General features: G+C 42.8%; 2 protein-coding genes across 2 annotated transcripts; both read left to right on the forward strand.

Annotated features, from left to right (window-relative positions):
* Positions 1–1,445: 1,445 nt before the first annotated feature.
* On the forward strand, positions 1,446–9,240 carry TM4SF1 (transmembrane 4 L six family member 1). Its single transcript, XM_030576013.1, has 5 exons — positions 1,446–1,622; positions 5,459–5,548; positions 5,639–5,787; positions 8,975–9,155; positions 9,235–9,240. The coding sequence occupies exons 1-5, from the start codon at positions 1,446–1,448 to the stop codon at positions 9,238–9,240; spliced, it is 603 nt and encodes a 200-aa protein (XP_030431873.1).
* A 10,119-nt stretch (positions 9,241–19,359) lies between these two features.
* Positions 19,360–27,114, forward strand: TM4SF18 (transmembrane 4 L six family member 18). Its single transcript, XM_030575504.1, has 5 exons — positions 19,360–19,687; positions 21,437–21,526; positions 22,214–22,356; positions 25,148–25,328; positions 26,748–27,114. The coding sequence occupies exons 1-5, from the start codon at positions 19,511–19,513 to the stop codon at positions 26,760–26,762; spliced, it is 606 nt and encodes a 201-aa protein (XP_030431364.1). The 5' UTR covers positions 19,360–19,510; the 3' UTR covers positions 26,763–27,114.
* The last annotated feature ends 840 nt before the right edge of the window (positions 27,115–27,954 follow it).

A 27,954-nucleotide genomic window follows, 5' to 3' on the forward strand; every position in this document is an offset into this window, starting at 1 on the left:
AATCAAATTGCATGAGTGAAGAAGCAGGATTTGACTTTAAGTACATTGATTTTAGGACTGCTTTTTCAACACAACTACTCCATAACTCTTAGATGGAAGCAATATCAGCCTGATACCTTCCATGAGTTGAAATGAGAAAAAACAAAAACAAAATAAAAACCAACTGCCCTAAAAATGAAGATTTAATGACATATCTTGATATATAATATTAATTACGTATGTTTTTAAACAAGTATCTTCACACAATAATTTTGCACCTTACTCCACTGACACAGAGGGTCTAATAGTTCACACTGAAGTCTCCAAAAATGTAAAATTCATGTCAGTCCTGTTTAATCTTAAATTGACCATTTGTCTGTTTTTCTCTCTCTGCTCTTGTTCTGCAGAGTTGGAGGATAGTCTCTCGTGTAGCCTAAGAGACAAAAGCACTTTAAAGTTCTTTGCTTTGTCTGAAAATGTTAAGTTTAGTGGTCCTTTTCCTCTACATGCCATTTACTGCTTAAAGGAAGACTAATTTTCATGTCCTTACTATAGTATATTTTGCTGTTAGGAACAATTTTTTTTATAAGTTAGTGTGTTTTAGCATGTGCTATATCCATATTATCTATTCCTAAGATTATTTCTTGCAGTCAGAACTCCAAACATTTTCATTCCAATAATATTTTTGTAATAAGTTACTATTTTCTGCCGATATTTGCATTGTATAGATGTGACAAAAATGGCTGCTAACAAATCCAAATTAAACCTTAAGTTAGACTATAATGACAATTAATACAAAAGGACACATCTTTAGGAGCATGTCTGCCTTTTTTTTTTAAAGACATCTTTCTGCTTCATCCCAAGGCCATATGAGTTCTTATTCATTGATTAAAACATGGGATTGTGTTTTAGACATTCCTAAATACCAGCAGGCTCAGTTATTCTTACATGTCTACTAAGAATCTGATACAAAGCCCACTGAAGTTACTTGGAGTCTTTCCACTAATTGCAGTGGTTTTGAATCAGGCCATAAACCTAGAAGTTGAAAAGGGCTTTCATTTTCTTTTAATTTTTCTTGACCCTTTTCTGATTCCCAAAAGAGCTTTCATTATGGCGTAAAGTTGTTCTTCATGCCTAATCACGTCCACTGTCATTCATTCCAAACTGTGTATTAAAGCCAAAATCAGCACTGTGGGAAAACACTGTTTCCCTGCCTTGGGTTTCGTTTGTTGTGAAATGTTTCATTTAAAATGGGTGGTGATATTCCTCTCCTCTTGCTCCTGCATTCTGCAACCAGGCCTGACACTCATGTAGACATATAATCATCATCCAGGTAACTAAGTAACCCAGAGTATTTAAGAAGGTGTGACTATAACCTGTTCTTATTTTTACACTTGGATGGGAACCATACAGGCTGGTCTGTGGTAGTGCTGAGCTACTAAAGGAAGATCTATAGAATTTCAGACATGTGTTTTGGAAAGTGTGCTAGGTGCATTGGGTACAAGTTGCTCATTCTTGCCTTCTTCTGCATTATAGCTAACATCTTGCTATACTTTCCCAATGGTGAAACAAGATTCGCTTCAGAACATCGACTTAGCAAGTATGTGGCGTGCCTTCATGGAATTATAGGAGGGGGGATTTTGGTAAGTAACTAAAGCTAGCATGTTTTAATTTGTTTTCTTACTAGGAACATCTTGAAGATTCATATTTCTCTGTCAGCTGTAGGATTTTTGTCTGACTGCTCTTTCAGCAAGTGGTTACACCTCTGTAACTTTATAGCATATATGTGATGCCATATAAATTATTACTATTAATCACACTATTAATCTGCCATCTTGTATGATTTAAATCTGGGGAGCTTTCACAGTTTGTATGACAAAGAAATGCAAAATAAGGTCCTGACCCTTCAGTGGGACTACTCATGTGAGTAAAGTTACGCACGTGTGTAAATGTTGGCAGGTTTGGGCCTTGGGTTTGTACTGTATTTTATAAAAGTAGTTTACTATTAATCTATTCTCCTTTTAAAAATGATAATATTTGATTAAAAGTAGTAACTGTTTCTTCAAATGTGCCTAAGATTTCTGGAAGGCACTGGCTGCTGCCATGCCCTAGGTGTTCATCCAGGGAAATCCAACAGTTGTTTATTGTCACACCAGTGTGTTAGAAAAAATAATGAGGAGTCCTTGTGGCACCTTACAGACTAACACATTTATTTGGGCACAAGCTATTGTGGGTTAGAACTCACTTCATCAGATGCATGGAGTGGAAAATACAATAGGGAGGTATAAATATACAGCACATGAAAAGATGGGAGTTGCTGTACCAAGTGTGTTAGGAGAAATAGGGAAGGAGGATATACTGCTTTTTCTGAAGTACTGAAACTTTCACTATAGGACAGCAGATGGTTAATTTAGGCGCCAAATCTGAAATGAGCTGTATGTGAGTGGAACCCTGCATCAGGGCAGACCCTGATTGCAAGATGGGGCCCTTGAAGCTTATATTAAAAGACTCACTTAACTATGAAAGCAGCAAAGAATCCTGTGGCACCTTATAGACTAACAGACGTTTAGGAGCATGAGCTTTCGTGGGTGAATACCCACTTTGTCAGATGCATGTAGTGGAAATTTCCGGGGGCAGGTATATATATTTTGTAGGTTTTGGTCTCTGTCTGAGGAGTTAGAGCATCAGAGACCAACACCTACAACACCTAGAGCATCAGAGACCAACACCTACAAAATCTCCACCAAGCATTCTCAAAACTACAATACTCGCACAAGAAAATAAGGAAACAGATCAACAGAGCCGGATGTGTACCCAGAGGTCTCCTAATGCAAGACAAACCCAAGAAAGAAACCAACAGGACTCCACTGGCCATCTCATACAGTCCCCAACTAAAACCCCTCCAATGCATCATCAGGGATCTACAACCCATCCTGGACAATGATCCCACACTTTCACAGGCCTTGGGTGGCAGGCCAGTTCTCGCCCACAGACAACCTGCCAACCTGAAACATATTTTCACCAGTAACTGCACACTGCACCATAGTAACTCTAACTCAGGAACCAATACATGCAACAAACCTTGATGCCAACTCTGTCCACATATCTACACCAGCGACACCATCACAGGACCTAACCAGATCAGCCACACCATCACTGGTTCATTCACCTGCACATCCACCAGTGTACTATACGCCATCATATGCCAGCAATGCCCCTCTGCTATGTACATTGGCCAAACTGGACAGTCTCTACGGAAAAGGATAAATGGACACAAATCAGCTATTAGGAATGGCAATATACAAAAATCTGTAGGAGAGCACTTCAACCTCCCTGGCCATACTATAGCAGACCTTAAGGTGGCCATCCTGCAGCAAAAAAACTTCAGGACCAGACTTCAAAGAGAAACTGCTGAGCTTCAGTTCATCTGCAAATTTGACACCATCAGCTCAGGATTAAACAAAGACTGTGAATGGCTTGCCAAATACAAAACCAGTTTCTCCTTCCTTGGTTTTCACACCTCAACTGCTAGAAGAGGGCCTCATCCTCCCTGATTGAACTAACTTCGTTATCTCTAGCTTGCTTGCACATATATACCTGCTCCTGGAAAGTTCTTCTATCTACATGCATCTGACAAAGTGGGTATTCACCCACGAAAGCTCATGCTCTTAAACGTCTGTTAGTCTGTAAGGTGCCACAGGATTCTTTGCTGCTTTTACAGATCCAGACTAACACGGCTACCCCTCTGATACTTGACATCACTTAACTATGTGAATATTTCCAGCTTGACTTTAATGGTCTTGATCAGTGCATAGTGTTATGAACCTAAATAAGTCTTTGGAGGATTTGGGCACTGGTATGTCATTTAAGAGCCAGCAGGTGCATGGTTGTGGTTTTCAATTAAAGAATTTTTTTTTTTACTTTTCCATATGTTTTAAAGTATGTGTGTAGTGCTCACAACAGATATTTACCTCCTTCTTAAGGGTTTTATGAGCAATCACTGGAGAGTGTTTATCAAGTGCTATGAGTACAAAATATGAGTCAGACCAGCCATTGGCTGAGGCCTCAGCAGTTCCTGTGTTTAATCCACTAGGTCATGCTGCTCACTCCCTTTTCACCGCAGCTTGAAAATTTGCAAGTGTGAATTTTTTTATTGTAACTGATTCAGAGTGGAAAATCTGAGAAGTGTCAATTCATCAGACGTTTTCACACTAATTCTGCAATTCTATGGCAGCGTTGTGAACTTGAAAATAAAGGAACAACATTTTCTGTGTGGAATATTTTGCCCAGTTCTACCAACATTAGAAACTTCTTGTGTTTTGACTCCATTCATATTAGATATCCTGTATAAGCAAAACACTTGCAACTACTTTTCAGTAACTAGTGTCATCATACCTCATTATAGTTGAAATGATGGTTGTCATCAAAAGAGCTTAGTAGTGTGGTCAGTGGTGGATTAGCCATTGGGCCAATAGGCCCATACCCAGGTGCGATGGCCAATTGGAAGGCCCCAGAAAAATGGATGTCACCACACTCCAACCCGCTCTGCCCACCTGCCCGGCGCTCCTGATGGGGAGCAGGGTTGAGGCAAGGGGCTTGCTCTGCCTGCCCAGTGCTCCAGTCGGGGAGCCTGGTCGGGGTGCAGGGCCTGCTCCACCTGCCCAGCACTCCAGCTGGGGAGCGGGGTCAGAGAGTGGGGGCTTGTTCCACTCAGCCCACTTGGCGCTCCTGCGCAGCAGGGCAAGCCCTCATGCCCCGACCCTGCTCCCTGGCAGGAGTGCCAGGAGAGGGGATAGGGTGGGTCAAGCCCTGACCCCATTTCCCCAGCAGGAGCATGGGTGTGGGAGGGACTGCAGGTGGAAGGGGTGTGGAGGGGCCCCCATTTACTCTGGACCAGGACCCCACAAAACCATAATCCACCCTTCTCTCAGTGAAAACACCCTTCTACTTTGTTGAGCACTTTTGCTGAGAGAGGACTGCAGGATTTGACCCACAGTGTGTCAAAAACGGTGTTGGATTGACAGGGAAGAATATTACTATTATTTATTGGAATTGCAGTAGCATCTAGGAGCCCCAGTCATGGACCAGGATCCCATTGTGTTAGGCACTGTACAAACAGAAAAAAAATAAATGAAGTTCTCATAGTTTATCAGTCTATCCCTAAGCCTAGTCTTGCCCCTATTGAAGCCAAGGGGAGAACTCCGGTTGAGCAGAATGGGAGACATACTGAATCGGCTATGCAGAATTTTTAAATAGTGAAATTATAATTCTAAATAAAAACAAAGCGAGGACAGAATTTGATATGCACAGCCTGTAGACGTCCATCTGGGCCCCACAGACCGATGCAATTGGCCAGCGTAGTCCGTCCCAGAAGAGACGAATCCATCACTTCCGCCCTGGGCCCTGCACCCCCTAGGGACAGCCCTGCCTGTAGGGTACTTTACCAAACACTCAGGCACAATTATTTGTTTTTATGTAGATATTCCTCCCAGCTGCAGTGTTCATTGGACTAGAACACGATAATTGCTGTGGATGCTGCGGGCATGAGAACTGTGGGAAAAGCTGTGCAGTAAGTGAACTTTTTGCTTAATCATTTTTGGGTGGTCCCTCCGAGGGAATGGTCAGAGTGCTGAGAATCTCTTGTGTGTTCACTCTGCAGATGCTGTCCTCTGTTCTGGCTGCCATCATCGGAATCCTGGGGTCTGGCTACTGTTTCATCATTTCAGCTTTAGGTTTATCCCATGGCCCTTACTGCCTCTCCGCTGTAGAACAGAACTGGGTCTATCCTTTCACTAACTCCAGTGGAGGGTGAGTAGTCTGTTTACCAGCAAGCTGTGCACTGCAGTATATAAACACCGTGGACCCGATACTGCTTACTGTGTTTTATAGGAGGGTAATTACACTGACACAGGTTTGCACTGGTGTAAAATAAGAGGAGAAACTGTCCCATGAATTTGCTCCTTACTCAAATGAGCAGTCCCATTGTTTCCATAGGACTACTCAGGTGAATAAGGACTGCCTTTTGGACCCTAAACTAGTCAAGAGGGAGAAAGGCTGTTGATCTTTGTAGAAACTAGTGGATCTACTGTATTCTCATTTTGGGGGCCTAATCGTCCCCTGTACAGCTGAGAAGCAAGATAAAAACGGGTAGCAAGCACCTGCAACTCCCACTAAAGTTTCAAGAGGAGTCAGCACCTGTGAAATCAGGACCAGTGTGTGGTCACTAAGTTATTTGTGTTCGCAATAAACTGTTTCTTTCCAAACAGCACACACACTCTCTTCCGCTCCAGCTCTCATCCTGCCTCGCCACCTAATTGGCTCATAGATTATTCCCCCTCCAGCAAAGCTGATGGGTACACTCAGGCTGAAAGAGAAGTCTCAAGACCATATAAACTGGGACTCTCAACTATCCCAAGCTTTACAAAATGACTACCAAAGCAGAATAATTCCTTATCATAGGTAACACTCTGTGTGACAGGCCTCTGGATATGGCCCTTTTTAGCCACGATAGCCTGGAAATATTTCTCAAGCAGCCCAGTAAGCGTTCCCTAGCATTCTGCAGGTGATCAGCATAGTGCTTCTTTCAGAAGCTGCATTTATCATCAGAGACCCCTAGTGTTTCAGTATGAATGACAACCTCCTTCCCAGGGGCTGTGAGCATCACCCAGGTAACACTCCTGTCTACACGACTGTGGGAGATCCACAAATCAAATTCTGATTCCCATCCCTTCCCCTATCCAGTCTTGTGGAAATCAATGACAGACGACACAATTTTAGGACTTTATTAACAATCAGTTTTAAAAAAGGGAGACCAGAATCACACTATCCTGATGATCCTAAAGATTTTGAATCCTAAAGACTCTTAAGCATATTGAGAAACTATGTGTCATGGAGGGTGATTAATAGTAATAACCATGGAGGGTATTAGAGTTAAGATGCAAGATGCAGAAGCCACATATCAAAGATCTTTAAATTAGTTTAGAACATTGTGGTTTGGGAGCAATGTGATAGAATTTACCCAGCTATTGAAGTTGATACCAAGGTATGTTCCCAAGTTTAAACCCTAGACTTTACACACAGTGCATCTAAAACAAATTATTTCTGAAGGTACCCTCAATATAAAAAGTGTGACCAGATATAAATTTGCACAATAGAACCATTTGGTCTGCACAAAAGTGCCCAAAAGCCCCTAGATTTCCCTAGTTTGGGATTCTCCTTTTGTGGAGTGAGTTCCCGTGAAACATAGAGTTGGCATAGCTGAGTCCTACATCACTTCCAAGTCAGCTCCCATGTAAGGGGTGTAGTAAGGGTGAGGAGTGCATGCATGGTCAGAGCAGTACGTACTCCAGCAATATCTTACTGGTGGGTAGCCCCTTGAAGCCTGTTTCCAGAGCAGTGCATGTCTGATGCCAGAGCAGAGCTGGCTGGCCTGAGAATCAGGAAGCCGCACCTACATTCCACTGGCCCCCTGAAGCAGATAATCTGATCTGAACACACCTGGCTATTGTTTGTCATGATGGTTTCTTTAGCTTTCACTGGCACAGAAAGGAGATGAGTAATTTTTTGCTGAATATTCTGATCAGATGGTTGGGCAGGAGCTGCAGGCATTTACTTTTAGGACACAGTGAGTTCATCCTGTGGTCAGAGCAGTTCAAGGGCATTTTCAGATAGCAAGTAGAGTGTCTCATGTAAGACAGTGACAAATGGAGAGCAAAGTTCCCTTTGGATGCAATCACTATCTTAAAACAAGGGCCGGATCCTGCAAGGTTCTAAGCCCCATCTGAGAAGTGTTCAGTGAGTTCAGTTCATTCAGAAGGCTGTGCATCATTTAAGTCCCTTTATGGTGGGGCAATAACTCACCGGCATAGCACCTCCCACTAGTTGTCCAGGGAATTAGCTCCTTCCAGCCCTGAGCACCCTCTGCAGGCTTGTGTCGTGTCTGCCGCTGGCCCCCATGTTTCTCCTGGGCCCCGGTGCCCTTTGTCCAAGGGTTCTGCCCACTGGTCTCCTCTCCCAGGGGAACCCCCAACCCTGTATCCTCACCTTGCCTCAGTGGCTACTGCCAATCTCCATTTAGCCCCCTCTCACTGGAGCAGATGACAGTCTGTTAACTACTCATCATTGGCAAGGGGGTTGGACCAGCTGTCTCTGCCTACCTATCGGCTGCCTCTCTGCAGCCCCAGTACTTTTGTGGGCCCTTAACTTTGCTAGGCTGGAGTTCCCCAGCTCCCTCTGCCCTTTCCCAGCACTGCTCCACCCTAGGTACCCTCCTCAGTTTCCCAGGCAGCCAGGTCTTTCTCTCTCTAGGAAGCTAGAGAGAGTCTCTCTCTTTCCTTCTGGCCCACCACCCTCTTACAAGGGCCAGCTGGGCCCTGATTGCACTGGCTGGAGCTGTGGCTGCTTTCCCTATCAGCCCAGCTTTTCCCCTGCCACAGCCCTTTACCAGGGCTTGTTTAGCCCTTCAGGGCAGGAGCAGGGTAACCACCCCACTACACCCTTGCAAAAGGGCAACCTCCAGCATGCTGTGTTCTACACCAATTCCATCCTAGCCCCCGTCCTAGCAGCCATTCTTAGGAGAAAAAGGGCCAGGGCATGGCTATGACCAGGCATAACTTAGAGCAGTCCTGTGACTGCTCTAAATTATGCTGGGGACCAGGTCACTCTGTCTGACTCTGGAATTGGGGAGACTAAAAAGGTGTGTTAATGCTACCTCTGTCCCCTACCACCCTGCTCCTGCCCTCTATTTGTACTTAAAAGCAAAATCAAGACTAGGTTTATCAAAAGTCTATACCTAATAACCGCTCTTGCATTCTAGAGTGTCAGGGAGTTTTGCATGAAGCAAACCTTTTTTTCCCTCACCCCCACTTACAAGGTTAGTAGTATCTCAATTAGGCGCACATATTGCAACTGCTCTCTTGATGTACATTAAATTCCAGGGAGTGACACGCTTCACTGAATCATGAGTTTCTAATACATTTTTAATTGATATGAACAGGTATCTGCTTGAGCATGACAGGTGGTCTGAGTGTCGGGAGCCAAGGAATATCGTGGAATGGAACTTGACCCTCTTTTCCATTCTTCTGGTCTTGGGGGGGATTGAATTTATTCTGTGTTCCATCCAAGTAGTCAACGGTTTTCTCGGAGGAATATGTGGGGTTTGCTGTAATCGAGAAGAGGTAAGTGCATCTATTCAAGGGATCATTTGATTACAACCACACTTCCCATAAAAAGCATATAGCCTAATGTATTATCCAGAACTAAAGTAAATCAGGGTCTAATCCAGGAGAACATTCAGTTCCATTATTTCCCTGTCATGGCTCCTCTTCTGAAGCTCAGTTTCAGTAAGTAGCTTAGAGCCACATAATTCACAAAAACCCTGGGGCATTTAACTGTAATACAATGTGAGTGAATTTGGGCAAGTGATCAGCTACATGCAAGGAATTAGATATGCACATGAGAAGGAAATCTCCTTTTCTACCTTTTGAAATTATTGGTCACCTTAGCCATGCAGGGAATAAGGTATATGCTTCAGGCAGGAACTAAGTCTTGGGTGAGGAAGAAATTCTCTGTCCTGATCTCCTACCCTGCCCCCATTTTACAACATTACACAATTGTATGATAGGTTTGTGGCTTAGTTTGCAGCTTTTGACCTTTCACTGAAACATCTGCGAAACTGCCAAGCTGATTTCAGTGGGAGCGATATATGGCCTACTGAGGATACCAGACAAGCAAGTCTACAGTCTGCTCCACTAGGTTCACTCAAGTATCCTGGAAACACCCACTCTCCCTGGCATCCACTATTCCCTCACTGTGACTCTCCATCCTCCATAGCTTTTATTCTTTTGTGAAAGGAAAAAGTTGGCAATTTTTACAATGAAAAAGATCAAAGTTCTCAAAAACCAAAAGAAATTGTGTACAGAATGATGGTAAAACTTGATTGCCCTTAAAATGCAACAAAAGCTATAATGATGTCTGCTCAAAGATGTTTCAAAAGTTATTCTTTATTCAGATATTTAAAATGTTTTCTTTGAGAAGATGTTTCATGTTTATTACACACAGCTTTAATCATTGATATTATTGACATGGTAGATTATGATGGCACCTTTGAAGCTGTTGTCTCTTTCTCGCTCCTCCTCACATGATCTAACTGGGGACATTGAGACATATTTTTGGCTCTGTCATAAATGGATTTTTGAGGATTAGCGGGCATGGAAATAGATCCACAAGCTGAATACACATTATACAGCCTATTAACTTTACTTTGTACAATGAACAAAGTATGTGATTCTGTGATTTTGTTTTCCCTCGTTTAACACATATTCTTTTTTTTCCCCCACAGAAATATGTTTGCTAGAACATTTGCACCTGAAAATGGGCTAAAATCACTGTCATGATATCTTTGTGGTATTCTGTAAAACATGTATTTGAATATCTTGTTTTATATTGCACATACTGTAAATTATAAAGAGAACAGTTTACTCATGTTACATTTCTTCTTGCCAAACTATACACTGTCACCATTAATTCAGAGATTGGGCCAGGTTCTGTTCTTGTAAAGATGTTCAGGATTCCTGAATAACACAATAGTCATTATGTGTTTGCACCTGACAGCAGAATTTGGCCTACTGTGATTTTTGTCATTATAAACATATACCTTACATACAAGGATTTCATTGGTTTATTTAAACATAATGCAAGTAACTGATTGATTAATTGTGTTGCTGGGTACAGTTTCTCACTACTGGCATGGTAGTTCTTGATTTTCATACAGAAGCTGCTTTTTCCATTAGTGTTCCATTGCCATCCTGACCTTGAAGCCCTCAGTAGGAGCCGTCACTCACAGAAGGAATGCTGCTTTAATTAGGTCAAACCAAATATCACAAATACCATGTTTTTGGTATTCATCTAGTCTAACAGAAAATACAGATGGTGCCAAATAATGGACAGACAAAGGTAGGCACATACTGAGGAGCTCTGTCTCCCCAGGGAAGAGGTGGAGATAGAACAGCAGCAAAAAAAGACAAGTCTGAAGAAACGAAAATGGGGAGTTTGGAGGGGAGTAGTAATTTGGATTGTTTCAAACTTCTTTCCCTCTCTATTTGCCAGTAAAATAGAATATAGACACCCACCAACTGTCAGTGTTTTCTTTCTGGTCCAGAGTTTTATTGCTCCTATAGCTTTGCTGCCCTTTAGCCTCTTCTCCGCTCACCCCCATATCTCCCCAACCCCTCCGCCTTCTTTTGCTGTTTTGTTTCTCTTGATCATGTCTACATGGGAATTTTTTTGTATAAGCTATGGTGTGTATCTAAAGTGTTTTAATTATAACTCTCTGTGGCCACTCTTAGTTCAGCATAACAGTGGCTTGTAGTTAAGCTTGTATCACTTGGGAAGGGATTTAACCTAATTTGCACAAAGTCACTGTTATGCTAGGAGAAGAGTGTCCACATGGGGTTATAAAGGTAGAACTATAGTGGTCAAACTTTTTCCTATGTACATAAGGCCTTAGCTCTTCTTGGATCTCACCATTTCTTTCCTCGACTCTTCACTGTTGGGAAGGATCAGAGCACTTACCCTCTTCTCCAGCTGAAAGGAAGATGCAACCTCCAGTCCCTTCCATTCCCTGATTATTGCTGGTAGATAAATAGGCTCTTTCTGCCTCTCTTCTGCAATGCCATAAATCTACCACTGGTAGTACCAATGGAGCACAAGTGTAGACAGGCTGCCATTGGCCACCAGCATTTAACCACTATGTTGTCTAAGCCTGATCTGAGCGAGTTTAGACAACATGATGGTTAAAATGCCTGAAAGATGTTTACACTAGAGCATCCACCATTGCTACCACCAGTGGGGCTGCGTTAGGGGTAATGTAACAATGAAAGACTGAGGGAAAATGCTGGAGAACCTGGAATGCAGCCAGGAGAAGGAGATGTAGAACCAAGATCTGACCTGCAACATGTTTTTGTACAAACCTATTTACTAGGAAAAGTTTGGTGCAAACTTCTCAACCCAAGAACTGCAGGTGAGCATTAGCAAGTCCCTGCAGGAATCTGAGTATAATTCTGAAAAAATAAATAATCCTGTGCCACATAATCATGCTGATGTATCCTTTCTGCCTCAGACCAGTCCTGTGAGTCTCTCAGAAGAGAAGATCATCATTCACCATGAATAAACACCAAACACTATGCAATAATTTGGCATCCCCTGACATCATAGATGTAAATAGTGAGCAAAATGGAGAGAGCTTTCTTCCAACATCATGTGTGAGGAGCTCTGTCACAGTTAAGGAAAATGCACCTGTATTCTCCTCTGTGGCCAACCAAGGACACCTGCTTTAGCCTTCTGGTCCTAGCTATAACCTCTCGTGGGCAGAGACCAGTCCATTGTGTCCAGGGATTTTAAGGCTTCACAGATCCATGAACAAGACTGAGATAGCCCCAGCAAGCTAGACTGCCTAAAAAGGCCAACACTTGCATTTTTCTGTCTCTCTCAAGGATCTGACCAGTCTAATGGTGGCAGTTATAAGTTACCTCACAGTTCCTTGTAAACAAGCATATTTATTCTTAAGGTAGAAGCATTATGGCAGACATACTAAAACAATAAAGCTAGAAACCTTACTGGAAGTCATCCCAACTCCAAATTAAGGCTCTGGTAGGTTTTAGTCCTTCAAAAACCACAACTGGATTTTCCTAGAGTTACAAGTGCATCTGTGTCAGAACCAGAATAATGGCTGGGCAGGTCAGCCATTTCTTTATACAGCTTAGGCCTTTGACCTTGGCCCCTGTAACAGGTATTCAGCAGACACTAACCCTCATCTCAGAGCTTAGCTTCAAACAGCTGAATTTTAGCATAATTGGAGTTGGTGAATTTGCATTAACCTCTCCCTAGGGATTTCCAGGAAATCCATTTCACACTTCTTGTCCCAGAAGTCCCATACGTGTCTGGCACATATTCTATATAGTCTTTTAAATTCTCAGGTCTCACATCTGTCACATCTCCCCTATAGAGAGCTTATATACACAATCTTGGCCCTCAATAATACATAAATTTCATACAATAAGGTCTTTCAGGGATGTTGCAATAAATGCTCTGTCTGTCAGACCTTCAAAATATAGTTTACAGCATATAATGAATATCACATCTCAGAAGGCAAAGTCACATTGATGTGCCCCAAGCTAGTAATGAATTGGCACAAGGTGGTGCCATTCCACAGCTGAAAAGCTGGTGTGCACCTTGCCTCTTAGAAGTAAGAGATTCAAGCCACAAAATGCTGGCCAGCATTATTCACCTAGCAAAGGTGTTACAAGTCATTTGACTTGTGTGTGTGACATTCTTAGAAAGGATATTTCAGAGCCATGGATCATCCTGGAGATTATTCATTGCACTGCTACAGTCTTTCCACAGAGACAGCAATGCTCATTATATAATAGTACTCCAAGCGAGGAAGATGATCACTATCATTTAAGGTATCCAGAAGTTAAACACATATTTCTCAGGTGCAGCTTAGCACACTTTCCCTCACAACTAAATCTGCACATTGAGAATGCACATTTGAGACAGGAAAGAAATTGTTCAACATGTAGCCCTGATCTCTCTCACTGATCCACGGCAATGCAAAGGTTTCCCAGACGGAAGACGTTTGCCCGCAGCTGTAGACTGGATCCTCAGTAGCAGATAGGCCCCTAAATATGTTTGAGGATCTGAGCCTAAGTGCCTAATCCATTTTAACAGTCTATGTCATTCGTCCAACTGCCATGGGATGAACGCAAGAGATGCTATTTGTTAAAGCTAAACTGTTGCTAACTCAGCCTTTGGAATTGCAGGCTCTAAATGCATGGATGAGACGATGGTGTAGGGAGGAGATATTTAGGTTCATTAGGAATTGGGGAGCCTTTAGGGGAAGAAGTAGCCTCTACTGAAGAGATGGGCTCAACTGTAACCAAAATGGAACCACGCTGCTGGTTGTAGAGGATTTTATAAACTAAAGACTAGTGGAAAGCCGACAGGTGTAGAGGGTGGAGACGTCCTCTAGGGATGAATTTATCAAAGATGAACTCTATATCCTAGCGTAAAGGACAGGAAAGAAGTTGGTAGAGTACAGGTACTGGCCACTACCAGATACAGGCTATTGGGCCTGATGGACTTGTGTGATCTAGCATGGCAGCTCTTATATGTTAGTGCCTCCTGTAGCTGTGTCATTTTTGTCCTCCCTGTAATGGGATAAGATATTCTCTAGCTGCTGGTCTAGGTTGACATTTTGGTGGTGAAACAGAATTATTTGAGGGAGGAGTGGTGGAGTTAAGCTGAGGGAAAAACCGAGTTCTGACCTTAGGCTAAGGATGAAGGGTGGGGAGCTGGGGGGAGGGAGGAATAGCGCAGAATATAATATTCTATTGGAATTGTACGTTTTTTTACCTTGGGCTCCGATGGCTGTTTCTCCTTGTACTATCTATCCACACAGGACACAGAGGAGAGGACAGAATCAGCTTTAGAATTAGTGCACAAAGGGAGAAAAGTTTGACTGGAGCTCAGCCCTGATCTCTGTAGTGGTAGTATGCAGCATTAGTGCTAGGTCCCTGAGATCACTTCAGAACGAAAAATCCAATTGAAATCCTTTATTAATGGCTGATGCACAAAAACGTGTATAGGAAGTGTAGCAATCAAACCCTAGGAAAATAATGACTTTAAATAAAGTCTGATTCAGTTAGCAGAGAAGTCACCCACCCCATGAGTAATCAAAGTCTTTTGGTAACAGCATCTGCTCCCAGAGGTTTACAGGAACAGAATGGGGGCTCTTGCAACATTGATCAACATAGCTGAGAAACTGACCTTGGAGTTTACCAGTTTTGCCTAATACCATATATAAAACAGCTACTCTATATTCTAGCATCACAACATACTAAGGAACAATCCAATTTAATATGGTATCTGCAGAACTTAATTTGAGTAATAAGGCATCTGAATTGCATCGTTTACTGTTATTTGTGCAGACTAAGTTCTGTGCATGACATCTCATTTTCAGAGAGTCGTAGTCTAACTGGGACAGAATATAGCTGGAAACAGCAGCAAATTGGATTACAAACACAGATGGCCACTTTTTACTATAGGCTTCAATTTTAAAAAAAGCAGATGCTGTCAGGTTTTCAACTAACCATTGGGCTCTGGATAAAAATTCAGCTTGTGGATAAGACATGTCTTGCTTTAATCAACAATGTCCCCTTGGGTCACTATGGAGCAGCCTCGATGAAGGACATCCCGTCCCATCCAGTCTTGTTAAGCTGCCAAGATCTGCAAAGGGAGGTTTGCTATTGACTTCAATAGGAGCAACAGCAGACCCAAGACAATGTGGGGAATCTGGGCTTAAGACAGGGGCTAAATGAGGGATCCTCAAGAGACCTGTAAGAAATATAGAGGATCCTGGAGAAAGGAGGAAGAATCGAGGAAAAGGAGGCTCACATCAGAGAAAAGGTGAAGAGAAAGGTCTAATCACAAAACTAGTATTGTACATCTTCCTTCTGTGCTCTCCTAGCTATTTCGCTACTGCTGCTTTGAATGGTGCATAAACCAACCAGAGAACAGAATCAACTTTAAAGAGGACCCCAAAGGGCAAAGTTTAACTGAGACCTAAACAGCTCATACATTTGTTTGCTTTAGGGAGCAAAGGGAAAATATATCCCAAAGTATCTTCACATCCCGACCTCCTGAAGTTTAATTGTTTTTTATTCAGTACAACTTCCCTTTTTGTGCCCTCAGCCTCTTCGTTGGCTCTTATGAATTAATTCAATAACTCCTCAGAAATGGACAAGGGCCCCATCCTCACCCCCAAAAAACAAGGCAATTATTGTGGTGTCCCTAATACCCTGGAACACTCAGGTGTTTATAGCTGTCTAAGTAATCCCAGGTAAGGTTGGGCAAAAAGTCTGTCTTTTGCATTATACACTTTTCACAGTGAAACAAACATTTACTGAATATCAAAAAGGATTTTGCAGCACCATATTTGATTATGCCTCTTCAAGTTGCATGCAGTCGTTGGGCCAAATTCTGCCCTCAGTTACATTGTAGTAAGTGCAGAATTGCATCACTTATTTTCTTCCAGGCTTATATCAGTGTAATAGAGCACAAAGTGACCCAAAATCTCACAAAGCTAAATAATATAAATAAATAACATTATTATTATTAATATTAAGAAGCATCAAAAATTGAGTTTTAATATCCACCAGAGGGAGCCCTCAGAAACCTCATTCTGATATGTAATGGCTAGCAAACAAGGCAGAGTTGCCACAAGGTGTTTGAGGACTTAATTCGACAGATCGAGGATGGAGCAGTATTCTTGATGGTGGCAAAATAGGACTGAACTAACAGGGAAAACGTATGCTGCATATTTATCAAAGCTTTCAGACAGCCCAGAGCTAAAAGGCTCTGAAATAGACTTCCAAGGAAGTGAGTGCATGCCTCATTGTTAAGGCTGTGAGTTTGTCATGGAAGTCATGGATTCTGTGACTTTCTGTGACCTCCATGACTTTTGCAGTGGCCAGTGCACCTGGCTCAGGGGCAGCTCAGGCAGCCCCTGCACCAGGCACACCAACCACTGCTGGGGCACTCTCAAGCCACCAGGCCCCCCCAGCAGCAGAAGAGTTTGGGTGTTGGAGTGGGTAGGGGGTTGGGGCACTGGAGGAGGTGAGGAGCTCTCTGGATGGCGCTTACCTGGGGGGCTCCCCAGAAGTGGTGACATCTCCTCGCTCAGTTGCTAGACATGGCCAGGGAGCTCTGCAGCAGTCTGGCCAATGGGAGCTGCAGGGGTGGTGCCCTGGGCAGGGGCAATGCTCTGTGTGGGGGGCAGTGCCTTGGATGGAAGCAGTGCATGGAGATGCCAGGCCATGCCTCCGCCTAGCAGCTGAGCGAGGGGGATGTCACTACTTCCAGGGAGCCCCCCAGGTAAGCGCTGCCCAGAGCCTGCCTCACCCCGTCCCGTGCCCCAACCTCCTGCCTCCTCCCACACCCAAACTCTGTTGCTGCTGCTGGGAGGGAGGCATGGAGCCAGGTAGGCAGGCTGCTGGCCCTGCCAACCTCCACCCAACAAGAGCAGGGGTCTCCGGCTGCACACCTCTGCCTGGGGCCTGCCCAGAACCAGCAGGGGTCCTGGGCAGGGGTGAAAGTAAAATTGAACTCTTACTGGTATGTGGCCGGCTCCACCCGCTCTTCCCCCCAGAAGGGGCGGGGCCTGGCCTTGGGCGGAAGGTGGGAGCTGGTGGTCAGCATCGCCCAGCCAGCCTATCTGCATTTCCTGGGACTCTAGCAGCAATTTAAAGGGTCGGAGGCTTTTAAATCTCTGGCCCTGGGGCAGCTGCTTCTTTTGTCTTCTCACCCCCGTTGGCGGCCTGGGGTGGGCAAAAGAAGCAACGAACTTAAAGCGCTGCCGTGGCAAAGGACCCTGCTTAAAGTGCTACCACGGCAGCGCTTTAAGTCAGCGGTACAGGCTGGTACCAGCGGCCACTTTTTACCAGTACACCGTACCGGCCAGTATTGCCTACTTTCACCCCCCCCAGCACCTGTGCCACCCTCCCCCAGCACCCGGAGGGCCCCCGGGCAGCCCTTCCCCAAGTTTTATTCATGGGTATTTTTAGTAAAAGTCATGGACAGGTCACGGGCTGTGAAATTTTTTTTGTTGCCCATGACTTGTCCGTGACTTTTATTAAAAATACCGGTGGCTAAAATGTAGCCTTACTCATTGTTTACAACATTGTAAATTGGATTAGACAAAACCCTAGAAAACATTCTGCAGAGAATATCCTGTATTGGCTCAAAGGTGGACTGGATAATCTCCAATTCCATAATTCTGTAATCACTAATGATCCCAATTATACTGCCCAATACAATTAACCACCGGTTGGGAAATGTTCTGTTGTATTGTACATAAGAAATTTGTACAGCATTGCAAGTATAAGCAGGGTCAGAAGGGTTGGGCATGTGAAAGGGACTTTTGGGTTGCTAGATTTAAGAACATAAGGGGAAAAGGACACTGCCCAACCTATTTGGGTGTGCATCTTTTACTCATGGTTTATGTTTATGAACCTTGTTTGTGGTGTTTTCCCAAATTAATGCCAAGTTCCTTCCCTCCTTTTATTAAAAGTTTCTTTTCTACACTCAGATTCTGTGCTTGTGGGTGGGGAAGTATTGCCTCTCAGAGGTGCCCAGAGATGGTGTGTAAATTTCCCAGGTTACTGGGTGGAGGCTCGAGCTGGTTCTCTGTTGTATCAGTGGAAAAGGACACCTAGATTTTGAACCCGGCCCTGGTTGCTGCTGGCTCCACCTGGCACAAGCTATTAGAGGAGATCCCTCATTTACAGGGACAGGACTACAAACAATCTGTGTTTTGAGTGAAAGTTTGCTGTTTTCAGTTCCCTGCCCACTCATTTGATATTTCCCCCCTTCAAATACTTTTGTTTACAGATATGGCATAAAGTTATTGCACAGGGGCCAACGTGTGCTGAGCTGTAATCCTGGCTTTCTCTGAAGCCATAGGTAATACACAGCCTTTCTATCTAGAGGCTTCTATGGGCCCCCTCATAGACATGAATACATTTAGCCTCACATACCCTGAGGAGCATTATTAGCCTCACTTTACAGAGGAGGAACTGAAGCAAAAAGAAGATGAGTGACATGCCCAGCATCACACAGGAAATCTGTGTCCCAAGGCCAAGAAGTGAACCCAGGGGTTTCTTAAGTTCCACTCTGGTGCTTTACTCTCAAGACCATCCTTATCTTCTCTGTGCCTTGCTTTTCTCATTGCTCAAGTTATTCTTCATAATTGATATTACTTAGAACCCCCAAACATACATATAGTAATAAGAAACAGCCCTAGCCCCCCAAAGCATACAATCTAAATAGACAGAAGAGACAAAGGGGGATTGGGGAAGACACAGAAGTGAGCCAAGAATAGAACCCAGTTCTTGAACAGTGATACCTACTTACTTCACAAGAGTGCTGTAAGATAATAACATAAAGTACATGAAAGATGTTAGTTCTAATAATACTTCATTGCCCCTCAGAACACGGTAAACTTTGGAAGGTCCCACAGTCCAGGGCCTACCTGCAAGGCATGTTGTGTGGAGGGTGCTGTGTGGATTACTTTGTTACTATTTCTAAACCATGTGTTTTAGAAGATGAAAAAGTGATATACACATGCTTGATGTGCTGTTGTTATAACCCTGTGTTGTGTTCCTTCCTGATTCTTCTAGACACTTATTTGAATCTCAAGCTCCCCAAGGAATAGCCCTTAGAGGAAAACAAAAGTTACTTAAAGAAACAGTCACATGCTCCAGCACAGGACATAGACTAGCCCTTCAGCCAGTGATATTTTGCCCTTTGTTCTACAAACAGTAAAGCACTTACTTTAGCACTGGAACCCAGCAACCAGGTTCCCATGAATACAAAATGACTGTATCAAAACAAGAAGGTGGCAGGGTTTTGCAACTTTAAAAGAAGTAACGCTGTGTGAGCTTAGAATAGCGAAAGGATTTAAAGTTCTTAAGAGATGGGTTTGCAAAAATGCAGAGGCTGTCTGAGTTGTCTGTTGATACCTCTTGCACTTTGGAGTATTGTTGTTAATATCCTGTTATATTTCCCTAATGGGAAAACTTCATACGCTACCAGTAATCAGCTCACCAACTACGTGTGGTATTTTGAAGGAATATGTTTCTCTGGTGTGATGGTAAGTGTTGGTTCTGTGCATTTTATTGAGTTGTAAATGCTAGTGCAAATGATGTTAGCACAATCACATCAGCAGGGATAACCCTGCAGCAAGGTGTGATTGTGTCATGACCTTGCTTTTAAAGGGGAGATGAATTATTTTAGCTAATTTTATAGACAGCAGATTTGATCAACTTTAAAAATCAAGAGCACTGATGAACAAAACTGGCATGTATGTAATTGATTTTTTTTTTTTACATGATTTTGGGAGGTGACTTGCATGCTTTTTGCCATATAAGCAAAGCTTGTGCAGTAGTGTGTGGGAGGGGATTGGCTAACCATCTACTTGGATTTGGAGTTATGCTAAAAGTGAAAATTCTTATACATGTAACTGCAAATCTGACTGCAGATGCTGTGCATATTATACCATGATGTGCCATGGTAACTAATCAATAAAGCTCTGGTGCTGTGTAAAAACTTAGATAAGTCTATCAATTACAGCCAGTGGAAGATTGGGCACGGTAACTTTTTTCTAATAGATTTTTAATGTTCTTATATGTGGCAACATAGTCAAGGGTGCTGGAACAATTTGCATTGTGAGGGTGCTGAGAGCCATTGAACCAAACTGTAAACCCTGTATATGGTGAAAACCACTGCATAGTAGGGGGTGCAGTAACACCCCCAGCACCCTTAGTTCCTATGAACATAGTACACAATGTTAAAAAGCCACAGCCCTCTTATGTGTTTAGACAGGTACCTTATATTATTAATGTCAATTCTATTTGGTAGGGTCTTTCTACTGATGCATTAAAAAGGGAAAGATGTTAAATGAATAAAGATGAGACCTAATTTTGAAATTATCACTGTATATGTTCTGCATCAGTCATTAAAAAATGTCAAACTTGTGGTGATCAGAGAAAATTTACTGAAAGCCCAAAAACTCAAAAGGAGAAACACTGGTGAGCTGGAGGTTTGGGAAACACCAACCACAAAAATTAGAAATACCCTATATAGAGATTTCAAAACTTCCATTCAGCACTTTTCCATTTCAGAGCCCTTAATGAGAGTTCTTGAGAGTTACCATTATCCTCATTTTACAGAGAATCAAAAAGCAAGAGGTTCAGGCTGTGCCTACACCAGGATATTTTTACTAAAATTTCCCATTGTAGTTACAATTGGTTCAGTTCCAGTGATGGGAACATCCATGAGAGCCCTAGTGTAGGCAGAAATGCAGGTGGCTACTGGTATTTTAAGCAGATCTACACAACATGGTGCTTAAAATGCTGGTATTGCCAGCACCTTGTCTACATTAGCACTCCTCCTCTTACCTTCCCCATTCCTCCAACCCAGAGGGGCCATCCCTTCCCTTCCTCATATGGCCCTTCCCATAGCCCCTTGGATATGTTTTTTTTTAAATGTTGGAAACTATTATGATCGAAAGTCCAAGATTTACTTGGTGAAATTACTCAATCAATGTCAAATAACTTAACACTTTGAGAAAAGTCCTAAGCTGCATGTGGAGGATTGGCAGAGAGAGAAGTGAAGCTCATTAGTTCTTTTCTGCAAAATTTCCAGTCATGTCTAATAAATACGGTGGCCCTGACTCTCCCCTGCCATGCTCCTGCAGTAGTTGTACACTTCTGTGCAAACTGGGTGTAAAGTGTTACCAGTTCAGACTGCTGGCATTTTGCACTTACTGTGCATGGGTAGGAGAGAATCAGGCACAGTATCTCCAGTTATTTCCACTCATCTTACAATCTCCCCCTTACAGATGCTTCTGTTAGCAGCACTTCTAATAACATTGGAGCGTGACACGTTCTATCAATGCTGCCAGAGCGAGAGCTGTAACAAAACATACAGGGTGAGTCTTTGTTTTGTCTTTTGTTTCTCAATTCAGCATTCATTCTGAGTTCCCCTCTGCCCCCATTCCCCCAGCCAAACCTTGACTCCCTCTTTATGGCTAGTTCCTTCCTCTTTCTGAATTACGACAGAACCCTGGATCAGGGTAGAGACAACCCCATGAGTTACCACAAGTCCAGTTGTTTCCTCCGACTGCACAGGTGAAGTTCCCAGGAAACTAAAGAGTTGATGGCCTTGGACTGTTATCTTTCAACTCTCTCCCCTGCGGAATTGCTCCTTCACCTCCTCACACCCTCTTCTTACATTTGGAAGTGATTAGACGGAAAATAAATAATCTGTGTAAATGCTGAGTGGGATGCAAACAAGTCTTCTGAGTGTTGTGGTGCCCTCCTGGCCTCCTGCAATGTGTTTGGAAAAGTACAGCTTAAAAACCAAGGGGAGTAAAATTGTCTGACCTCTGGAGAAATTTGGCATTTTCCCTGAGGACGCAATCCCAAAAGAGAGAATGCTATTGCCAGGGATGGTCTCACTGTTGTCCTGATCCCATTTCCTATTGAATTTTGAACAACCATACCTGTAAGGTACAAACCTGGCAAAGGAGCCAGGGCACATTGAGTGGTGGTTGGCTCTGATTAGGTGACTAAGGGAAACCCCCATGCTGACAACATTTATTCTCTCTTCAATACAGAGTTTCATTTCAGTTGTGTTAGCCCTGCTTGGAATTGCTTTTTCTGGATATAGTGTCATCATCTCTACTTTGGGCTTAGTCCAAGGCCCATTCTGCAATACGCCAGCTGGCTGGGGTTATATCTTCAAAGACACTGCAGGGGGGTAAGAAACATCTTTATATCTACTGTAAGAAACTATACAGAAAGAAGATAAATAGGTCCTTTTGGAGGTAATTTATAGATAAAAATAAATTTACCCGTTATCATAGCATATGTATTTTCTTAGCTTTTAAAAATCTTTGCTCCACAATGAATACTGTATATTTCAAATTTGTTTCTGAGCAGAACACACAAAGGAGAAAAATTATTTGCATCTTTACAGAGAAAGTTTAATGTTCAGCTAATTCGGCTTATCTTCCAGTGAGACATCAAAGCTTGTAAGAATATGTCAAGTACAGATCTACAACCTGTGACTGCTTTGAATGCAGAAGTTTAAAACTGTCTCCTTTTCAAGGATAAGATTTTTTTAATATGCAAATATTTCAAGTAAGATAAAATCAAGTTCTTCCAACTTCCAGTGGAGCACACTAAGCATTGGACTAGTCATGAAATCCTAGATAGAAGAAGATGAAAAGCTAAATTTCTTAGCAAGTATGGGATTGTTCCCTAAAACAGTGGTTTTTCAACCTTTTTTCGTTTGTGGACCGCTAAAAGTTTTTGAATGGAGGTGCAGACCCCTTGAAAATCTTAGCCTGCAGACCCTTCAAGGGTCTGCAGACCACAGGTTGAAAGCCATGGCTCTAAAATATAGGAATTACTGACTTCCGTTTGGAGAAGAGATGAAAGAAGTGGATCCTTATACGCATGTGATGTATGCTCTGTTTTTATGTTATGGTGACACCATTGAGATATGTACTAATAATGACAATGTTCTGTTTTTTGTTTGTTTGTTTGTTTTTAAATTCATAAATAAACAAGAGTCTGATTTGAACATGAAGGGCCAGAGGCCGAGTGAGGGACTCTGGATTTAGCCCAAACTGTGTAATTTATTAATAGAGGAGAAATAGAGGCCAACAAATATGATTACAGTGATAGTTCTTGGAACCAATAATAATACCATGCCATTTCCAGTATTGCCAAGTCTCATGATTTTATCACCACACTAATGATATGGGTTTTTTAATCTGTTTTATAAAAACACGATGAAAGGTGCCAATGCAGGAATTTTCTCTTATTCACAATGGTCACCATCTCCCATTACTGTCAAGGAGGCTGAAGCCAGCAAGATGGCCTCCATGTCCCTGCAGTCTATCAGCATGTGGAAGTGAGGCTTCCCTTACTAAAGTAGGCTGCCACCTCCTACTACGTTCAATGAGATTGAAGCCAAGCCCATAGGGAAATGCCTGCCATTTTATGGTTTGGGGGAGAGGGGTGTGGACAGAACACAGGGACAGTGAGGGGCAACAGAGACACTGTGAAAGATGGATGGGAAGAATGAGGGGGAGCAGGAGGCACATCTAGAGTGCAGGGGAGTGGAAAGGGGCCCCAGAGGCAGAGGGAGCAGTGGGAGAGGGGGGCCCAAAGTGCTACCCCGTGTTGGGCAGAGAAGTCTTGTAGGGGGGGCGGGGTATCAGGGAAGTGCTGCTTCTTGCTAAAGGCTAGATCAATGCTATATTGTTTGTACTGTGCCATCATCACCTGTATGAATGGATGATACAAGTTAGAAGTTCTTTGATATGTAATCTGTAACTCAACAATTCTAAAAAATAAAATAAATTCTATGTGCTAGTGTGAATCATGGTGCATTAATTGGGTCAGTGGTTCTCAAACTATTTACCATCCAGCCTTTCTTTTATCAAAGGGAATAAACTTGGAAGGGAGAGAGTCAAGATGCAAATAGGGGAACTGCCTTCCATTTCCTATCTTCAGGGTGAGGACAGGGTAAGTGCAGGGGCAGCTCCAGACACCAGCATGCCAAGTGTGTGCCTGGGGCAGCAAGCCAAGGGGGGGGGCGCTCTGCCAGTTGCCACGAGGGCGGTAGGCAGGTTGCCTTCGGAGGCTTGCCTGCGGAGGGTTCGCTGGTCCCGCGTCTTCAGTGGACCTCCCACAGGCGTACTGCCGAATCCGCGGGACCAGAGACCTCCTGCAGACAAGCCGCCTGGGGCAGCAAAATACCTAGAGCCACCCCGGGATAAGTGTTGTCTCCATCTGAGCAGCCAGGGAGAGGCATGCAGTTGTGTGCGTTGAAGACTGGCTTTTCGGTCTGAAATGATCACTCATGGACGGAGAGGGACATCTGACTCACAGTTTCTGATCTCTTGAGGATGGCAATACTGCATGTCCTTCATGTTGTTATGATGATACAACAGAGAAGGTGAATGACATACTCTATAGGGCTAGCGGGGAGGCAGAGGGTGGCCTGAAGGCCAAATGAGAATAACAAACGGTGATACTCCCTTAGGCAGTGCCCTCAGTCACCATTCCATCCACTTGCCATAGTGAAATATCATTTGGGCGTTGCTGATCTATGCTGGTTAAAAACCCCAACTTCAGCCAGAGTATAATCAACTGCAGCTTGACTGGTACTCATGAAATAGACGGGTTCTAAACGGTCTCTATTTAAATTCAGTTTGTATCATTAGCAGAAAATGTAGAACTTCAGACACTTCTATGACAAAAATGCAGTGAAGTGAATGAAGACTATGCATTCTGTGAATGCTGATCTGGATTCTGGGCTCAGTTACACCATTGTAAGCCTTGAGTAACACCACAGGGTTTGATTGAGCTACTTAGGATTTACACTGGTGTAACTGAGAGCAGAATTTGGCTCCAGGACATCAGAACAAACAGGTTTTATTATTTTGTCTGATTACTGTTAGATTTATTACTATTGAGTGTTAAATTTCAAGGCATTAAACTGGTCTAATTTCCCCATTTTTCTGTTTCTCTGGTAGTTACCTCATTGAGTACAGTTCCTGGTCTCAGTGCATTGAGCCTGCGCATGCAGTGGAATGGAACATCATTTTATTCTCTATTCTCATAGCCCTTAGTGGACTTCAAGTGATCATCTGCTTTCTCAAAGTGATGGCTGAATTAAAACAGATACTCTGTGGGACCTACTCTGTCTTTATACAGGTAACAAAAGACCTTGTGCCAAATCTTAGGGTGGTGCTCCATCAACTTCACTCAGATGCTGATTTATACCAGCTGAAGATCTGGCCATTGGTTTTTATGAATTTGAAACATTACTTTCTAATCTGATACCAGGCATTGTAGTGAAGTGCATTTAACAACATGTTATACTATTCAAATTCACCTTGTTATTCCATACAACTTGCAGGGATTCCAGGCTTCTCACTTACACTCATCTGATTGGAAATGTGGGGCTGTGAAGGTTAAGTAAAATGACCCTGAAAATTAAACATCAGTACTTAATATATAGAGAATACAGGACTTCGATGTCAGTGAAGAGTACTGAGCATCTACCTCCTAGGAACAAGTCCAAGTTTGTCTTTAACATCCAGTGGGTTTCATAGCTGAGAGAGTAAGAAGCAACCTGGTGGGTTTTGGCACTCAAGAACTTGGCATGTATTTTATGTAAATGTGCACAATGTTGTTCTGTGGGACATATCAGCAGAGCCCTATTAAAATGACCAAGAAATCCCTGCTTCAGAAGTAAGGGTTTAGCACAAAGGCTCCTGGTCCACAACAACATTACAATAAAAAATAACGTTGAATGACCTTAGTTTAAATAGGTGGTGCCGCTAGTAGGCATTATGGTGTGAAATAATATTTTCAGCATGGCAGCCAGCCGTTATAAAGTGTATGACATGTTTCATTGTCCTCTCTGGCAGCTGGAAGTGCTAGTTCAAGAATGGCCACATTCATTAGGCTTTGGAAGCCTTTAGTGTTCTTATGCAGCCCCCAATATTCATCGTGGGCAGATCATTCAGCACAGCCTTCAGGTTGTTTTGCTTTTATTAAACAGCAAGTGACCGTCTTATCAAAATGCACTGGCCAGTATTTCTAGAAGGGAAGGAAAACTTGAGCATGTTTACCTTGGCCTATAAAGCATCTGCTGAAATAGGCAGAAAACACATCGGTTGAGCAGAAGTATAGAGAGACTACAAATCATTAGTTTTTCCATTATGAAATGTTGAAATCAGCAGAATTTACATTACTTACTAGAAGTGAAACAAAGGATCATTCAATAAATAAAAAATGCCTGGAGTAAATGGAGATAAAAATCCCCTTTTAACAGCCTGTAATGGGGATGTCACTGTTTCAGGGATTTGAACCCCAGCATAAGACTCTGCTTGCTAGGGACTCAGGTAATAAACAGGTTTGATTCACCTGGAGCCCCAATACTGCTCTCACAGAAGTCAACAGGAGCTTTGCTTCTGTCTTCACTGATAACACAGATGGGTGCCCTGTTTTATCCTGAGAAGCTCTGTTGATTTAGTATCATGTGGATGTGTCCATTGTGCAAATTGTAAGTTATACTGAGAGTTAATGCTACAAGTCTCCTTGACTTCTTCCCATTTCCTTTGACAGCCGGGGATTATCTAAATGTGGCAGAGAACGCTTCATTGCCAAGCAGGCTTCGCTCCTCCAGCGTTTACTGTTCTACATAGCAGATCTGTGGGTGCCATTAAAACGAATTTTCCACTGATTTCTTTTTCACATCCACGTCTCTCATGAGATGTACCTTTATATTCACTTAAATGGTTTTTGATAGCTAAAAATGAAGCTCTCCCATGTTTTCTTAAAAATGAGAGCCATTTCTTAACCACAACGAATCCTGAAAGACAATGATAACTGTGTCTCTTTTGCTTTGCCATCCAGTTTGTGTTGCATGAGAGCTATGGAACTGCCTTCACAGAGAAATCTCGTTTCCAATAAAGAAAGTGCTGTAAAGCTGCTATGCTTTCATACATTCCACTGTCTCGTCTCCTTATTTAGACTTTATAAATATTTCAAATGGTCTCCAAGGGCCTCAGTAAGTCAAGGGGAGTCTTTCCATTGACATCAGTGCATAGGGTCAGATTTCAATTTTTTGATCAGTAGAAAACTACTTGATTTTAGGGCCAGAAGGGATCTTCTACAAGCCTGACCTCCTGCATAACACAGGCTACAAACCTTGCTCAATATTTCTGCATTGCATCCCTAACTTCTTTTTCAGCTATAGCATATGTCAAAGTTAGAATCAGGACTCACAATTTGCCAGACCACTCTGTTTTATTAGCGCAGCGCTCCGCCAATAACACCCAGATAATGTGAGCCCCATGCAAGGCACAAACTATCTTATTTATATAGATAAAAGAGCGGGAATTAGACAAAGGGACAAAGAAAGCAAAACTGTAAAATTTACCTGGGGCACAGCATGCATATCCTACTTCCTTACTAACTCTTATCGATTTGAGGCTAATTCTTCACCAATTGCCCTTAAATGGTGCAATTGTTCTATGTGAATGTCTGTATTCCTGACACCTGGATTGCAGCATTCCAACAGTTTTGCTTAAAGATACAGACAGCATTTCTTTAATTCTTTCTATTTTCACAATATAATTCATTCTACTTTCACAATCCCTCCTTTTGGTCAAGCGCATGCCATGACCAACAATTACTGGGTTCCACAAATTAACCATTCCTTATCTCTTTGTTTATTAGTGATATTCAAAATCATCATATTAGCACTCTGTTTTGGGGCAGTCATCTGGGTGACACAATTCTGGATACAACAGGAGATTAACTGAAAGCA

Source organism: Gopherus evgoodei, chromosome 9 (assembly GCF_007399415.2).
Source record: "Gopherus evgoodei ecotype Sinaloan lineage chromosome 9, rGopEvg1_v1.p, whole genome shotgun sequence".
NCBI lineage: Eukaryota > Metazoa > Chordata > Testudines > Testudinidae > Gopherus > Gopherus evgoodei.

What these genes read in the sequence shown, in the direction of transcription:
- TM4SF1 (XM_030576013.1), top strand. Translation starts at nt 1,446, where the DNA reads ATGTGTTTTGGAAAGTGTGCTAGGTGCATTGGGTACAAGTTGCTCATT. An exon ending in ACTGTGGGAAAAGCTGTGCA is followed by an intron (nt 5,549 to 5,638) that starts GTAAGTGAACTT and finishes TTCACTCTGCAG; the next exon opens with ATGCTGTCCTCTGTTCTGGC. An exon ending in TTCACTAACTCCAGTGGAGG is followed by an intron (nt 5,788 to 8,974) that starts GTGAGTAGTCTG and finishes TGATATGAACAG; the next exon opens with GTATCTGCTTGAGCATGACA.
- TM4SF18 (XM_030575504.1), top strand. Translation starts at nt 19,511, where the DNA reads ATGGGTTTGCAAAAATGCAGAGGCTGTCTGAGTTGTCTGTTGATACCT. An exon ending in TATGTTTCTCTGGTGTGATG is followed by an intron (nt 19,688 to 21,436) that starts GTAAGTGTTGGT and finishes TCCCCCTTACAG; the next exon opens with ATGCTTCTGTTAGCAGCACT. An exon ending in GCTGTAACAAAACATACAGG is followed by an intron (nt 21,527 to 22,213) that starts GTGAGTCTTTGT and finishes TCTTCAATACAG; the next exon opens with AGTTTCATTTCAGTTGTGTT.